This window comes from Falco naumanni, chromosome 1 (assembly GCF_017639655.2).
Source record: "Falco naumanni isolate bFalNau1 chromosome 1, bFalNau1.pat, whole genome shotgun sequence".
Taxonomy (NCBI): domain Eukaryota; kingdom Metazoa; phylum Chordata; class Aves; order Falconiformes; family Falconidae; genus Falco; species Falco naumanni.
Genome location: NC_054054.1, coordinates 126,353,903 through 126,370,604, shown reverse-complemented (window position 1 = coordinate 126,370,604; position 16,702 = coordinate 126,353,903). Strand labels below are relative to the sequence as shown.

The window sequence follows — 16,702 nt, the reverse complement described above, 5'->3', positions numbered from 1 at the left end:
GTATATTGTCTTCTTTAGAGAGCTGCCTCCACAACAGCACTTGAATAGTAAATATTTCTTTTTTTGTTGTTGTTTTTGCCTTTTGTTAATAAAGTATGGGTAGTGAATGTGAGTGAAAATCTGTGTAGATAGAAGTATATCGATTTCAGTAAGAGGCAGGAATCTGTCATATCTGATCCTGGTGGACAGATTGCCATTGAAAATATTTTTTATCTTTGGCATGACTACTTCTCTGAGGGAGGTGAGGGTGAAGGCTGAAGATGCCAGAGCCAGTTCAGCTGTAACTGGGTTTTGGTGTGATGGGGAATGGGCAGAGGAGGAGGTAATTTTGTCATTTGATTATAGCTTTATATTATGTAATTATAGGGCAGCAATTAAGCTAATAAAGTCTGCCTGTCCCCACCATGCTTAATATGTCACTGTGTTTCCAGACTTTTAAATTAAATGCTGTTGATAGAAGGACTGGGGGTTTCCCTGGACTGTTGAAACTTGACTGTTTCAGAGAACTATCTGTGAATTGTTTGAATCGTCAACTGGATGGGAAGTTAAGGGTTTGGTTTAATATCTAGCTAAACAAAAGTACATATTTTGCAGATAAGAAGCATCCATTTAGCAACATCACGTGGTGTGAGATGGCATGGCATAGTATTAAGTGTGATAAATTAGTAATTTTTTCCATTTGATCCTGTTTTCGTTTTGCCCGGTATTAGTAATAGAAGGCTATTGTTTTCCAAAAGACATTTTTCAGACCTGGAAACTGGTCCAGCTTTTAGAAACTGGAAATCCTGCTGTTGCTTTCCTGGTTATTGACCTGTTTGGCATCACTAAGCAGGGTGGCATTAAGGCCAGTATGAATACGGGTGGCAAAAGAGGGTGCAGAGGGCTGCCTGGCGGGCACTGGACCTCATGCCGCTGTAAGAAAATGGCAAGTGGAAGGATCTGCAGAGCAGGCGGTTACCTGGTTAGAAAACACCTTGCTGTGCCTGCCTTGGAGCTCTGAGCCCTGCCTGTGTGTGGAGTGGAAGTGATGGTGCTGGATGCTCCTAGACGTGCTTTGCTGCATGAGGTACAACTTTCTGCTTTTCAACTTTTTTGAATTTTTCAACAGCAGACCTTACAGCTGCATACTAACTTGCTTTGTTCTTTGTCTGGGTAGGAGTTCGGTGTTGCAGTGGGAGTGCCTGTTCGTTTTCCCTTCTAGCAGGGTGTATGACTAACCAGTCCGTATGCGAGCTGAGGAACTCACAGTTTTTATTTTTCCATCTTCAACATTAATTCTCAAAAAATTAGCTTAATGACAGCACAGCAGAATGCTAGCTGGCATTAGCATCGTGTCTGGGGGGAGAATTTTTCACATCCACCATCTGCTGGGAGAGGAACATCTCCTTTTCTGTAGCTGCCTTAATGTCTTCCACAGGGGAAGAGGATTCTCACAGCAGAAGTTGTAGGAAGCTGGCAGGTCTGGTCAGCACTTGAAACAACAACTCCTAGTTTCTGTCTTGGGGCAAGTTCCTCCCAGGTTTACCTTGAACATGTCCGTTAATTCAAAAAAGGCTTGGTTTTCTATCAAGTCCTTGTTTCTCAGTCTAATTATATAGGTACATAAATGTTTTCAGTAACAGTGGTTTAAAATATATAGATTGTTTCTGTTAATTACAAGTGGCAATACTTGGAAATCTGTTAGCTCTTCCTCTGGGTAGAGGGAGGGCTTGCAAAGTAGCAAACCTGAGTGCTTTTTAGCTTGGGCAGCTACAATTTCTTTTCAGAACAAATTAATTACAACAATCTTACAGGAATGATATTTTATTTCAGTATAATTAGTAAATTAATATTACCACTATTATTTTGACTGAAAAGGTGTGTATTGTCAGTTGCCCTGAAATAACAATAAGTAACACAATACATACTCCATTGATACTAAGGAATCTTTTACTTATAAAGCTTGCGCAGGAAATTATGCATCACTATGCCTTCAGATTGTTTCTGTTGAAAGAAATTGTGAGTTAGTTGTGGTCTGCTGCAAGGTCTACACCTAACTGATTGCTTACAGAAACTGTTGACATATTTCAGAAAAACAATTAAAGATTATAGATAAATACATATTGATAACTTTGATAACCTTTCACATGTGGTAACTTTACATAGTTTTACTATTCTTACAGTTGCGGGTGAGTATGTTTTTGCCACTTTGTGGGTTTTAATCTTTCTTTAGTCTTCTACTTACTCAGTATCTTGCCCTAGTAAAAGCTATGTTTATGAGGAAACCAAGCAATCTAGAAAGTGACTTCAGTGGATGTTCTAAGGATGGAAAAATAAATGTTCGTAGTGGGCTTTACTTGACCACACCTCCCCCTCCTTTCTCTTACTTGTAAAAGAATGTTTTGCTACATTATCCCTAGAAATCTGACAAGATCTGTAATTACTAGCTGGTATTGTATGTTCATTTTACGGTTGATAGTAGTTTATCCCTTAATGGACAAATATTTACAATGCATGTGTCACAGCTTCTCTAGTTCATCTTACTGTGTAGAAGGCAAGAGTTGAGCAGGTCTTGGAGTATGAGCTACTTCGCGATCAGAACCAAGGGGCACTACCAGACCATGACAAATGTCAAGTCGTCAGCATTTCACAATATTCAGAAAGCAGAAAATCCATCTAAATGTACTTCCCACCTCCAGAGCCCATTTATGAGGATGCCCAGAGGGCAAGTCTTTCTTTAGGAAATGAATAGCCATAGCTAAGCAGTTTGACTGACTTATATTTAGAGATCTGTGAAGAGCTAATGCTTTTCCACACTGTCTCTCATGCCTTTCTCCTCAAATAAAAGATCTTTTCAGTATTTTAATTACCCTCTCTTTTTTTGTTGTTTGTTTGGGTTTTTTTGTTTTGTTTTGGTTTTGTTTGTTTGGTTTTTTGTTAGTAGCATACAGCTTAAGTTTTATTGAACATAAATACCACTAGAGGAAAAGTGATGGCTTGAGGGTAGGTTCATTTCCACCCAAGGTATGGCACAAATCTTTGCTGAAAGCACCACAACTCATCTGAGAGCAAGGACAAGTCTTAGCTAATTCAGACAATCTGAAAAAGCCAAAGTATGTCACTGCCACCTCTGGGATTAGAATGGAAAAATACAATATGTAAAGAATCAAAAAACTTAATGGGTTGCAGAATTTGTGCAAGATCATCTAAAACTTCTGCATAGCTTATCAGGTTACTTTGCCGGACAATGACTGTGCCAGGCTCTGCGTTTTGTAACACAAGTATTCTGTTCCCCATCGATCCTTGTGAGACACCAAATGGATTTCCTCTTCAGATGCACAGAATTTTTCACGTATAAAGATGGTAAAAATGAGATTATTAGTCAAATGTATCACCTTACTGAGGTACCAAAAAAACCCCAAAACCCTGTCTGAAGTGTTAGGCTTTGAAAGAATGTACTTCTGTTAACTTTGGTAACACAGTGTATCGATCACTTTGATGGGTCTTTGCTTTCTTACATGAAAGGGCAATGAAGACACCGCATGTGTTACATTTCTTTCCCCTATTCCTTTAAGAACCTTTGAGTACCATAGATCAAAATTTTGCGTGGCTGAAGTGTTTGTTTACCTGTTTCAGAAAGGCACTGCAGATTATCTATGGTTTTCATTCTGTGAATTATTTGGCTCAAAAATCATAGTCTTAATCAAAGTTTTAATTGGGAAAATCACTGTGGTTTTGAAAAATGACAATATTGGTATATACAGTATTTCTGCTTTATAGACTGATGTTTGGACAGAACAATTGATGGCTGTAGTGCAGGTCAGAATCTTAGAAACTCAACTCTTTCACAGCAGCCTTGACCCAGATTTTAAGAAAGTGCTGACTCTGCTACTGTAAGTGTCTGCTCTGTTTCCCATTCTTTCTTGCCTTTTGAAAACTGATCTACAATATGTGGAATGAAAGAGTTGAATAACATTTCTGCAAAGCTGGTTCTTGTCTACAGATGCACAAATGCCGTAGGACCAGTGCACTCCAGCAGGTCATGGCTAGCATGCAGTCTGCACTAACATGTCTCTCAGTTCTGTTTTAAACAGATGATCATGCCCAATTAAATATAAACTTACCAAGGCTTGGAAAATGATGTCATATTAGAGCAGTTCTAGATCTTGAGATGCAAAGACCTTTAGAGGTTTTTTTCAGTGTAACATTCACTGCTTACAGCAGAAATTACCATGTTTTTTCCATCCAGAGGAACATGTATGAGGACCTTGAACCCTTTTCCTAAAGCATTAATTAAAACTTTTATCTGCTGATATGTTTACATTTGCATTGCAGATGGCAGTGCACATCTTTTTTTGTTTCTTTGGGGTTTTTTTGTTTGTTTTTTTTTGTTTGTTTGTTTGTTTTTGTTCAAAGAGAGCCTCTCTGCTTATGTGCGGTAATTTTCTCTCTTCCTTTTTCCAGCCTGATGTTTTTGCTCCAGTGAAGTAGAAAGGTGTATGGGGAGAAACCCAGGGCATTCAGTATTCTTCTGGCTTACCAACAAGAGCCATCTTTATGCTCCGTGGCAGGAAATGCTGCTGAGTACAGCCCAGTGAATTGCGTTTTTCCATTTGAAGCTATTCTGCCATCTGTGGTGAATGGTTATGAGCCACAGGAAGGATGGGTTTTGCTTAAATGTGAAAGAAAGAATAATCAGCCCAACTTGCTTCTGCAGTGCTTGATTCCAAGCTGGCAGATGTGAACTGAAGACTGAAGTGGTGATCACAGTTCAGTCTGTTGCAAGTTGCTGGTTTTGGTGTGTGTGCTGTTATGGTAAATACACTGAAATACTGTTAATTATATGTAAGTTAAAACTATGGCTGGTGCTCCCATAGCTGTAATTTCTACAAATCCAGAGTGCCATCGAACTTTGACATCTCTTCATTGGTTATTTTCAAAATGGTATAGAAATTAACTGTACCGAGTTCACCACCTGAGTGATTTCCTCCATCTCTGCAGGTGGCTGCAATTAACCCAAACCATCCACTTGCTCAAATGCCTTTGCCACCCTCGATGAAGAACTGCATTCAGCTGGCAGCATGTGAAGCCAATGAGTTGCTACCCATGATTCCTGATCTGCCAGCTGACCTTTTCACATCATGCCTTACTACACCGATCAAAATTGCTCTGAGATGGTGAGTATCTTCCCTGTTATTGAAGGCAAGTGCGTAGTTTGTGTAGCTTGCTTGTTGAAATGATAGATTTGTTAATCCAAATGCTTAATCCAACATAAAGTTTCTCTGCAATATTGAATTACAGGATTTGAACTATGCATTTGGGACAGCATTTTATTAATCAGAACTAGAAAGGTGAAAATATTGTTATCTTATACTTATTACATTTTAGATTCCAGCTCAATATCTAAGTTTGCTCAGATTAAGGGATTTACTGTTCTGGGAATTAAATATCTGCTTCTTCAGAGAGCAGAAATAGTATGTAGTGCAATACAACTTTTTGTAAATTGTCCTTTGTACAAATCATATTCCAAATATTGCAGTTGCTGTAAATAATACAGTAGCATTAAGTAATGCTGTAGTGAAAGAATTTGAGCGATAAACCAGAGAAAGATGTTAGGGAATGACATATTAAGTTAATTAGGCATAAAGTTATAAAAGACTGCTAGAGATAGCAGGAGCTTTTGAAGAGCAGTACTTTTACCCAACAGCAGAGAGGTTCGTGAACAATTGTGGTGCCAGTTGAGGGCAAGGCATGAGGCATCCGGCGTGTGCACCTGGGTAGTACGTAGCTCTGTTGATTCACTCCTATCTGCATGTTTCACTCGATCCTCTCAAGGTTATGTGTAGTCCAGAATGAAAAACTTCAGGTCGTTTGGTAGACTAGATTAAAACAGGTGAAAGCCTATAGATGTTGCAGGCAATGGTAAGCAGTTGAGTCACCACAGCTTCAAGAGTTCTTAGCTGTCTTTTGGAGATACTTGTCATAACGTATGATTCTTAAACTCTCTCTGACTTAAGTAAGCCATAGACAGAGTTAATTTGACCAGGTTCTGCTTTAGATACATAGTGCCTTTGACTGATACCTTTTGCTCATGTGAGGGACGGTGCAAGATCCATTTAATTTTTTGTCCCGTTTTTGATTTTGTGAGCTTACAAGGTATTTTCTCACAGAAGAGTGTCACAGCTTGTAAACACTGGCAGAAGTTTTGGATGATTTTGAAAAGCAGGGATTTATTGACATTAGAAATATTTTCAAGGCTAGGTTTTGAGAGAGCTAGGGAGAAAATAATTTTTCTGATGGAGGCGTCATGGACCAGGAGTCTGAAATAATGGGAGGCTAGCCTAGGGTTTCAGCCAAGGAATGGCAAACCTCTGAATTGGGGACGTGTGTGCTCCTCTTATAGATGAAAAGGATTTTAAAGCTTACTTTTTCCTTCTGCTGTTGTACAAATGAAACATCATGCTGTTTTTCTGCAATACTGGTCTGGTTGCTATACTAACCACTCACAAGTGAGCACTTGCAGGTGTGCAACAGGACTGAGCCAGAGACATTTAATCCTATCTAATCCTGAGAGAATGATGTGTGCTTCCCTTCTGGGACAGGTGAGAGGAAAAAGGAGGTGAACTTCCAGTATAGCTGTTACTGTGACAGCTCTTCTGGTGAAGTGACTGTCTTGACGTGGGGCTTTGCTGCCTTGCTGGTCATGCTGATGTGGCGGCGGTAGGCTGGCTCGGAACTCTGCCTGCTGTTTGAAAAATCTCCTAAATCCTTCCGCATAAATCCTCCTCTTTAAAAGCTAAAGAAAGTTACTATGTGGCAAAATTCCTTCAGGGGAACTGAGAGAAATACTGTGGTTTATAACTAGGAAAACACGGTTGCAGGGAGCTCCTTTGGTCATGTGGAACACTGCTATCCACATGTGAAGTTCAGATTTCTGCCCCTTTTGTCTGTGGAGGAAGGCTTTGAAATACAACTGAATGTTCCACCTGATTAGCTCAAGGCTAGCAGCAGATGACAATGGATGCAACCTGATAAATACAAATGGTGGTTTTTTAAGAATTTCATTTTTAATTTTGAACTTGTTGAATGGAGTCCACAACCACTAAATAAAGTGACACAGGATTCAGCAAATGGAGGTTTAAGTTCAAGTTTTAGGGAGAATGTTTTCACCAAAACAGTATCTTACTGTGGAAAGAAGAGTGAAACTGTTGCTTTTCAGGGGGGGTACACTGAGGCTTGCAGTTGTTCTGAGTAACTCATTATTGTGCCTGTTAAATGAACACGGTGCGGACACAGTGACACCACTGCATTTCTGTTGCTTTCACTGATTCAGTAAATCTCTGTGAGAATGCCTAGCATGGGCTTTGATGCCTATCGAAGATTAACTGGTTCCTAGCAAACTGAAGCTTCATAGAGTGAAGTGAAAGCTATTGGCATTGGGACTTCAGGGTTCTCCTTCCCTTGCAATTATCAGAACCATATTTCACAGTTTGTGGCATATTTACAGTGAAAATGCTGAGGCTCTGTAAGAGCATTTTTTTGGTTCTTGGTGGAATGTTTTGTTTTGTAATATACTGAGAAAGGAGTTTTGGTTTGGGTTTTGAGTTGGTTGGGTTTTTTTGTTTTGTTTTATGATCTGTTTAGGAATTTTCTGTTACTTCATCTCCATAGGAATGTGGCTGAGGGGGTGATCAAGGCAGATTCTCAGGCAGAGCTACACTTGGCATAAGCATTAGATACTCTGAGTTGTGTCTCATTTGTGTTTGGTGGGATATGTGTTTGTAAAAATGCAGCTCAGGGGAAGGATTTAAAATATTAACCTCAGCTGTTCATGGGGCTGATGCTGGTAGATGTCATGCAAACTCCTGGATAGTAAAATGTTTCCTACTGCATCTGATCGAATGATTATGGGTGTTGCTTACTGCACACAAAAAAATTATCCTCTGTTCTCTGATTAAGATTATGCTCTTTTCATATCCTGTATTGATTGGCGTTATTACAGTTGTGTTTTTATTGTGCAAGCCTGTAAATAATAAGTGCTTGCTTGCAAAGCATTGTTATTCTGTCCTGTTAAACATAATAGAAAGCCGGACCCTCCTCCTGTATTGACACAAACCGTATATTGGTGTCCTGAAGCAGACAGATAACTGAAAATAAAGGTGTAAACCTTTGTCATTAAAACTTCTATTTTACTTCAGTCTAGCCCTTTTAATAAAGCTGATCCAGAACCCTGCAGAATTGCTTTTGAAATATAACATTTTTGCAGTATTGACTGACAGGCTAATGATGTTTCATGTAGTGAATTTATGGGCAAATAAAAGTTTGATGAACAAACTTCTGTACATCCCATTTTGTGCGATGTATTTTAAGTAAACAACTGATGGACAAAATGACATCAAATGGGGCTGCAGCTGCATCCACTTCAGTCTAATTTCAGGGGAGGAAAAACTGATGCTGGCAGGAGAAACACAGGTTGGTTGTGCCCTTCCGAATGTGGTACCTGAGACCCTTAATGCCAGTCTGACGGTTCCGGGAATGCAGGGTGTGAATTCTGGCTATCTTGGTACTTGCTGTCTTCATGACTGTTGTGAGCTGATGTATTCCAAATACATGTTGTAACTATATGTAGCTATATATGAGGCAAGCTTAGAGATAAGCTCTATGGATTGTTAATCTTGACTAATATGCACTAATCAGGAAGTAACGCAGCTATTGCAGAAACAGGCAGAAATTAGTAAGTTTGGTGTGCTATTTTACGCAGATCTCAGTTTCTCACGCTGCCTAAAGCAAAATGCTTTATTGGAAGTTGTGATTGGTAGTGTGTCATATGCTTATATTATCATCAGTCCTTTAAGACGTAAGCAAGCTGCAATTATATGTTCAGGACTTTACACATCAGAGAGAAGGCTGTGCTTGTCTAAATTGTCTTAAGGACCTTGTGGCTTTGAACTGTGAAGTACCACTCATAAGAGAGTAATACGGCTCCTGAAAAGTGCTGGAAAGCCCCCAAAGCAAAAAGAAACAAAAAGTCTGGCAACTGCTCAGACTCAGGAATTTCAGATACGGAGTTTGAACAGCAGAACGCTAATACAGCAAGCTTCTAAGTAGAAGAATAGAATAACAGCTTGACCTGTGACAGCTGACTTTCTTTAGGGTCAGTTAAAACAAATGTTTGAAGTGTTTGTTTGTTTTCTAATATATTTATTTTGCATTTCTCCTTGAGACCTTGGGGCCTTAACTGAGCCAACTCTCTATCCCAAATTTATTTAAACTAAACTGAATTTCAAAATACTCCTGTGGTATCCGAGCAGAACCCAACTGAGCACTATTTTTGTGTATTTCTGGTTTTTTTCCTTATTGCCTGGCATTTATTGGTATGTTTACATGCAGCTCTAACATATTTCACCTGGAGTTTGTGATGATGACACCAACCATCACTTGATTCCTTGCATTTAGAGAGCATTGGTGTTATGAAAAGGGCTTACAGATACAGGATGAGGAACATCTTGTTTACAAGTACATTTTCTTGGCAATCAGTGGTGGTTAGAGAGGAAATGCAAATAGTCTGGTGCAAGTTCAATGGGGTTTCAATGAACGGATCTCTTTCAGAATATTCAGGGCAGTGGTGGGGCCTTTTACTGTAACAGGCCCAGCATACACAAAAGCAGTAACGCTTGCTGCTTTACTCCCGCTCTGGTGAGTATCACACAGATCCATGGTCAAGGCAGGAAGGATGGTTGTTCCCTAGTCAAATACAATCTGGTTTTATTTTGTCATCTTTGAGGGGCTGTGAGCTCAAATGAAATAACTGACATCTAAGCTTATTTACACGTTGCCCACAGTGCGATATTAGCAGCTCCCTAAGGAATTGCCAAGTGATGCATTTATATGTGAAAAATGTATTTTTTTCCACATTCATATGTGAAAACACCTGTTTATAGTTGACCCTCAAAGGTGTGCTTGTCCGTTGTTGTGGAAGTCACAGGAAATGCTTGGCACAGTGGCATTTCTCCTGGTGTGTGTCCTGAATGCGTGGGGTGAGCTTTCTGTCTCTAATCCAACAAGCTGTAATCAAAAGCCTTGTGCTTAGAATAAATCCTTGCAAACAGGAGGTTGATGTATTTGTTTGCCCTGTGGCGAATGGGCTCTGCTGCCAGGCGAGAGCCTGCTTGTCACTCGGACCCTCGCCACCTGGCCTGCAAGAGACTGGTTGGGCTGGGCAGGGTTAGGATGCTCATCCTTTTGTGTACGTTGTGTCCTGCAATGATGTGCAGCACTGCCCTGTTAATCTGCGAGCCTGTAAAATACTGCTGAGTGAGTGAGGTTAGGTGAAATCATACCTTGGATGGGAGGCTTCCAAAGTAAATACAAAATACCGTGTGACATGGGAATAAGTGGGACTCTTCTTTGTAGAGGGCAAATGTGTAATGGTACAGGGTCGTGCTGTCTCTGTTTGATCCTCTTTCAGATACATCATAATGTAAAGGCATTGAGCAGAGAAATTAGAGAGTCTTTTGGCATCCTGAGTCTGTAGGGAGACTCCAGCCTGATTCCAGTGACCTAATTCTGCCGTTCTGAATTCCGCCTGCAGGTTTTGTTAGAGAGGGGTATTTTCCTGTGTGGTTCTGTAAAGCAGTTTTGTAAGATTTTTTTATATTTTAACAGACTGTATAGGGATCCTGCTGTAATGTTCACAGATAGCTTTATGATTTTTTTTTATTGTTTTTCTTATGATGGATGGCGCACACATCAGAAAAGCAGCCTGGAGACCACTTAGCTTTTCAGATCCCATCCCTGTCCTTGGCAGTAGTGGGTGTCCTGCAGGCAGGGGATGCTACAAGAAAACTGGAGGGTCCTCAAGATTTCAGAAATGGGTTCTGCACATCTTGTCTTTAAAGAACTAATTGTTCTCCCTTTTACCTGGGGGAGAGCCTTTTGGATGTGAATAATATGGCTCTGGTGAAAGGAGGGGCTTCAGCTGCAGTGACTCCAGCCGCTGCCGGGTGTGGGAGGTGGGATTCCTGGGCAGCCAAGCCCCCTGGTCCCACACTGCCCGTGCAGCGTGCTGCTGCAGTGCAGGGAGGGGTGGGGGCTGAGTATCAACTTACATTACACTGATGTGTAAATTCTTTCAGCAGAGAGTGTATTTCTGAAGTACAGGGAAAACAGGCTGGGAATATAGTGATATCTCTTGAGGAAGTAATTTCTCAAGCTGAATTTGCTGGCTTTTCTTCCCAGATCTATCGTTTCCCACTTCTGCCCTCTGGGCCACAAAGTGTGTCCCTGAGAGTTCTGGGGGAGGGAGACGAGCCCTCGGAAACCGTGCTGGCAGTTGTCTTGTCTTCCCACACTTGCTTGGGTTTAGCAGCTTGGGATTCTCTAGGCACGGTGAGTGGTAGTGCCAACAGGACTCCGCGTTTGCCAGGGCAGGGCTCCTGGAGTAGTGGTATTTGTAATGCTGAGGAAATGGAGTCAGCATTTTTTTTAATTAAAAGACGGAGGTGTTTGAACTTGACACATCCCTCTCGTTCCTTCCCTTTCTCACTTTCCTGCCTGCAGTGCCAAATCTCTTCAGGGAAACCCAGCCAACGCTAATCATTATTCCAGAAGCATACGCCTCCTCTGCTGTCGTGTCGTCTTGCTCCTCCCAGGAGACTGTTCTAGATGACTACAAGCCCTTTCCACTCCACCCCCCCCTCCCGCTATGTGCTGGAAAACTTGTCACTGTGACAGTTACAATACCCCAGTTTTGACACCTGACGATGGAAATCGCCGCATAATCATGAGTGTAACAAATATTGAGGGCCTGGTTTGATTCTTATTATGCTGTGGCAAAGTTTTCTACCCAAGCACCATTTTAAAAGCAGAAGCACTGTAATAAAGAAACCTCCTTCCATATTCTTTCCACAGAACCTTGTCATTAAATAGTCAATTAGTGTGTTTTATTTTTATTCTCTCCTCCACAGGTTCTGTATGCAGAAGAGTGTCAGACTGGTGCCAGGAGTCACACTGGATTTAATAGAGAAGTAAGCCAAATTTTATGATTTTTTTCCCCTGCTGCTGTTAATTTCCTCATTATTTCTAGCATTTTTCTTATTTGTCTGCGAGGAAGTTTCTTTGGAAAGCTTTTCATAGAGTCTGCGCCTACAGTATCTGTTGTTTCTTGCCTTACTGTGTGCTGCTGAAATAAGCAGTGGCTGTAAAAGGGAGCGGCGCTGCCGGGGGGTCCGGCTGTGCTGGGGCTCCGCTCAGCTGGGCAAGGTGCGTCCTGTAGCTCCTGCCACTTGTGCTGTCACCCCAGACCAGCCAGAGAAATGGCAACTGCAGACACAGCGTGGCCACGTTCCTGGAAGTGCAGCGCTGCAAAGCTGTGCGTGGGGCTGCTTTTGGTGTGGGGTTTGACCCACTGTTTGACCCAGTGCTCCCAACGGTGGGAGCATTGACGCAGGAGAGGTGCCCGCAGCCCTGCGAGCTGTGTGCCCTGCGTCACCAAAACCAGGGAACAAACAGAGAAGCAGTTAACCAAAAATGCCATTTGTCACTTCATCGCTATGCTGTCCTACTGTTCTTTGTCTGATAGTGTTGTTATGTTTCAGACTTAACACCATTGAAACATATTTTAATCCTTTTATCCAAGCAATATTTGAGCGTAATTACTGGTTGGCAGGCAGCTGAGGCAAACTGATTAACAAAGACAGCTATTCTTTAAATTCTGCTTCAGTTTATACAAACAAGGTAGGCTTTGAAATAATAATTGTCCGCTGTATCTCTGCTGTTTTTTAAGATTGTTTAAAAAATATTTTTAAAAAGGGAAGCGTGTTCTTAAAGACAGTGCAGTAGATGCTCGCAGCCACTAGACACAGCAGTTCTGTGCTCCCTGCAGACTGTTTTTGAATGCCCTGTTCTTGGAACATTGATACACACACACACAAACTGTCTGGGAGTGATTAATTAAAGATCATTCATTCAATTTCTTAGAAATTCTGACTCTAGAAATACTGTTGTTGAGATTAGTTAGAACTCTTCCGACACATGGACACCCAGAGTCCAGTTACCTTTTGTCTGAGGTGAAAATTGTAGAATTGAAGGGCATCCTGGAAGGGGCTAAGAGAACAGGAATCTGGGTAATAAGCATGAATTCTTAATAGAAATATATTATCATACTTCCTTGTTTTTTAATAAGCTTCTGCGTGGTGTAGCAAAGTGCAGCAATCTTTCATCGCGTATGCTGCCAATAGCGGATTATCTGTTATAGCAGAAGCAATGAGGCTAAGATTGCATCAGCTAGAATTTCTTGTTCAGTTTTTGCTTTAGTAAATCATTCCACGTTAACTTGCATGTTTTACATTCAGATGAGATTAAAAATGCTTCTCAATGGTACTACCTCTTCCACAATACATACATTAGAGTAGTCAGGCTCAGTAGTATTTAGGTATTCAATCATGCTAATTTTATACATGCAAATTTGATTATCCTATCTCATCTCAGTTGGGGAAGCTAAGCAACGATTCCTGTAAAGCTGTATTTCAGAGGCACTAATCTTACCAAAATATTTTTTTCCAGTTTACAACTAAAATAATAGAGACAGGACCCCATCTATCAAAGGAAGTGTTAGGGCAGTTTTCAGATATGTCAGTCTAGGAAAAGATCTGCCACTGGATACTGTTTTCTCTGAAAACCATTGTGAAAATGTGGTGGGGTTTGGTTTTCTTCTGGTTTTAAGGAGATGAGAAGCAGGAGGGAAGTCTACCCAGGGCATAACCTTGCTGTGCCTGCATACCTAGAGGTGTACTAACACATTTTTTTGGTGTGAGGAGAACTGATGGGCTCATCATCAGCGTGGACTGAGATCACCTCAGGCCACTAAATAAATGTGTTCCAGAACAGTGACTATATTATGTTAATTGCAGTTAACATATTGCTATGAGAGTATATCTAACCAAAGAACATATGGTGAGGGTCAGTGAAGGTCTGAGCCAGGTAGCTCAAGAGTCAGCTTCACTGAACGCTCAGATGTGCTGCTGAGTGTTGAATAAATGATGGTGTACTGGCAAAAAAAAAAAAAAATTCTTTAGTGTTCTTGTTGGTTAATACCACAGCACACTGCGTTCTTTAAAGGCTGTCTTCACAGAGAATGTGCCAGAAGTAGGTTCCTGGTGGATAACAGATATTTAAACCTCATCACCTTAACCTGCTACATATATCAATAACAGAAAACACATGGTTTTTATTACAGTCTTGAGATAGGCCTAGAACGCTTCCTGGATTGCCAGTGTGTATATTGTAGTTTATAATTTTAGTTGTCTTTAAAACTGGGGAAAGAGTTTGTATTGCAATTAAGCTGCAGACTTTGAGACTAAATTAGGCTGTACCTTCTTCGAAGGTCTCAGATTTCTAATTATCTAGGCTAAACCAGCAGCCTGATGAATAAAAGTGTGGTGTATCCTGATGTGCATTTATATTACAGAGCTTCTGAGATGAAGCCAAATTAATCCCTAGCATAGAAATAAAGATCTTTGCTGGAGCCAGACAGTAAAATGCAAAGAAAAAAAGGAAGGAAAATTATGTTGCTGAAGCACTAGGAATTTAGGAACCTCTGGCTGCCACTTCATAAGACTTTTCAGTGGCAACATCAATGTCAGGCATTCCTACTGCCTTGTTTGGTCTTTTCTGTTTGATCACGAGCCAACACGTCATCTGTGCTGGGGCAACTGGTTGTGTGGCTGCTGAGTGAAGTGAACTGGGGCTTTGTTCTGCTCTTTAAAAATTTTGGAAAAAATCCTAAGGAATGGTTTAACTTGATGTAGGGTGGGACTACAAAGCTGGGTGCCAAGAATCAGGGATGTACAAGAATGCTTTAATCTATACTGCTGCATTAGGCTCCCTCTCCTCAAATCCCGTTCTCAGGCACGTGTGAATGGTGTATTGCTTTCCTGGGATTTTTCCCCGGGTCCATTTTGCAGAAGGACGAAATTCTCTAAACAAAAATCCCCGTGATCTGAGAGCTGTTCGTGCTTCTGATGGAGCCACTTAGAAGACAGTGTTTTCAAATGGCCATGTGAATATGGTGCCACAACTCACTTTTACAAGTGGAAGGGAGCCTAGTCCCTTGCTGTCAGGGTTTTGTGACAAAGGACCTTTTCTGAATGTCAGCTCTGTGTCACGTAGGCAGGAGCAGTGTGGGAGAAATTTGTCTTGCTGCAGCATGTGCTGTTGCTGTTCCGAGAGCAGAGAGCCCATCTCTAGGCTGTCATTCACCAGCACAAAATCCATTTCTAAAAATCACTATAAATAACGTATTTGAGACTAGAATTAATTTTTGTTTCCACTTTAAGTATGTTGAGCATCATGGACTGGAAATTATTAGTGTTTCAATGTGCATTGTTTATTGATAAGTAATGGTTCAGTAGGAGCCCATTTAAAATAGGAAAAATAAAATCCCAAGATATCACACGGCAGAAGAAGTGTAATTGGAGAAAACACAGAAATTATACTGTAATGTAACAAATGCCCTTGGTGCATGCTCTCAGAACTTAGCTAAGTTACTTTCAGGATGGTAAATTGGAGGGCAGGTGAAGGAGAGCAGCTGGTTAGTATCATGTTTTTTTGGGTTTCTTTTTGTTCCCCCAGGTGATTCTAGTAGCAAATACCAGCTACTCCCATCCCTTTTAGTAAATTGTCCTCTGCCAGGCTGGCACGTGTGTTGTGGCTGAGGGGTCTGGGTTAACGTTGCCCTGAGGCTGGACCAGCATGACCCAGAGCAGCAGGTCAGGCTGAGTGTGTTGGAGAAATGGGGAAGCCCCGGGCACTGCTTGGGGCTAAAGGAGTATTGCTTCAGCACTTTCCCTCAAAGTATAACACAAACAGCAGCTTTTTGCTAACTTTTTGAAGTTGAGCACATCAGTCTCCGAAAAGAGTTTGTTGTGTGTGAGGTCCCTGGAAATGATCGTTTGTCTGGAAAAGTAAGGAGGACAGAAACTGTTGAAGTATGGTAGCAACCTTACAGACTGTGCTTGTGTTTAAATAAAATTGTTGTTGCTGTGTAAGCACATGAGGCCAAATGCTAAATCTAAATAGTATCTCCAACAAGATAAAATATTGTCTTCTAAAATACACTGCCTGCCTGATGCGAGGAAATACTGCCAGAGCTGCTGGTGTTTAAGGTTGGCAGAAATCAGCAAGATTCATAACTAGATGGAGAAAGACATTTGATTAAAATAAAGAAGTTCTCTTGGTTTCAGCAGTATTAGGCAGGGGGAAATACTGTTACTTCTTGGCCAGGCGGCTGAAGGCAGAATGCTAGTTCTGATGTTGACAGGACTGTGTTCTCTCTCTAGCAGGTCCGTGTCATCACAGCTGCCACAACTTAAGATGTCTTTGCAGAGGTGTAACCAACCAAGTGCTAGTCCAAGTTCTGAAATACTGCAGCCTGTTTGTTTTTTTTTTAATATTTATTATTTTATTTATAGGGGAAAACTATAATTCGTAGTTTGCCTTTAGACCTAGGTTAGGCAGCTTTCAGCCCCTTTATTTTCTCCTAGAAAATTCAATAGAAGGCGTTAGAGCAGATTTCAGAATGTGCTTCAGTAAGTATTACTAGCCACAGTATAACAGGGATGCTGTGCCATGCTACCGGTTGGTAATATATCACTCATTAGTACTTGAGTTGAGGAAGAAGTTTGCTTTTGAAGATGTTATCATGAAAAGTTTCTCTTCCATGATA

At 41.0% G+C, this 16,702-nt stretch overlaps 1 protein-coding gene across 4 annotated transcripts in view; it reads left to right on the top strand.

Moving 5' to 3' along the window:
- RPTOR (regulatory associated protein of MTOR complex 1) overlaps nucleotides 1-16,702 on the top strand; it is a 156,790-nt gene that overhangs the window by 52,937 nt on the left and 87,151 nt on the right. For all 4 annotated transcript variants that reach the window (XM_040582170.1, XM_040582169.1, XM_040582168.1 and 1 more), the window contains exons 6-7: nucleotides 4,981-5,156; nucleotides 11,946-12,005. In XM_040582170.1, the coding sequence (XP_040438104.1) occupies nucleotides 4,981-5,156; nucleotides 11,946-12,005 (236 nt within the window). The remainder of the gene's footprint in view (nucleotides 1-4,980; nucleotides 5,157-11,945; nucleotides 12,006-16,702) is intronic.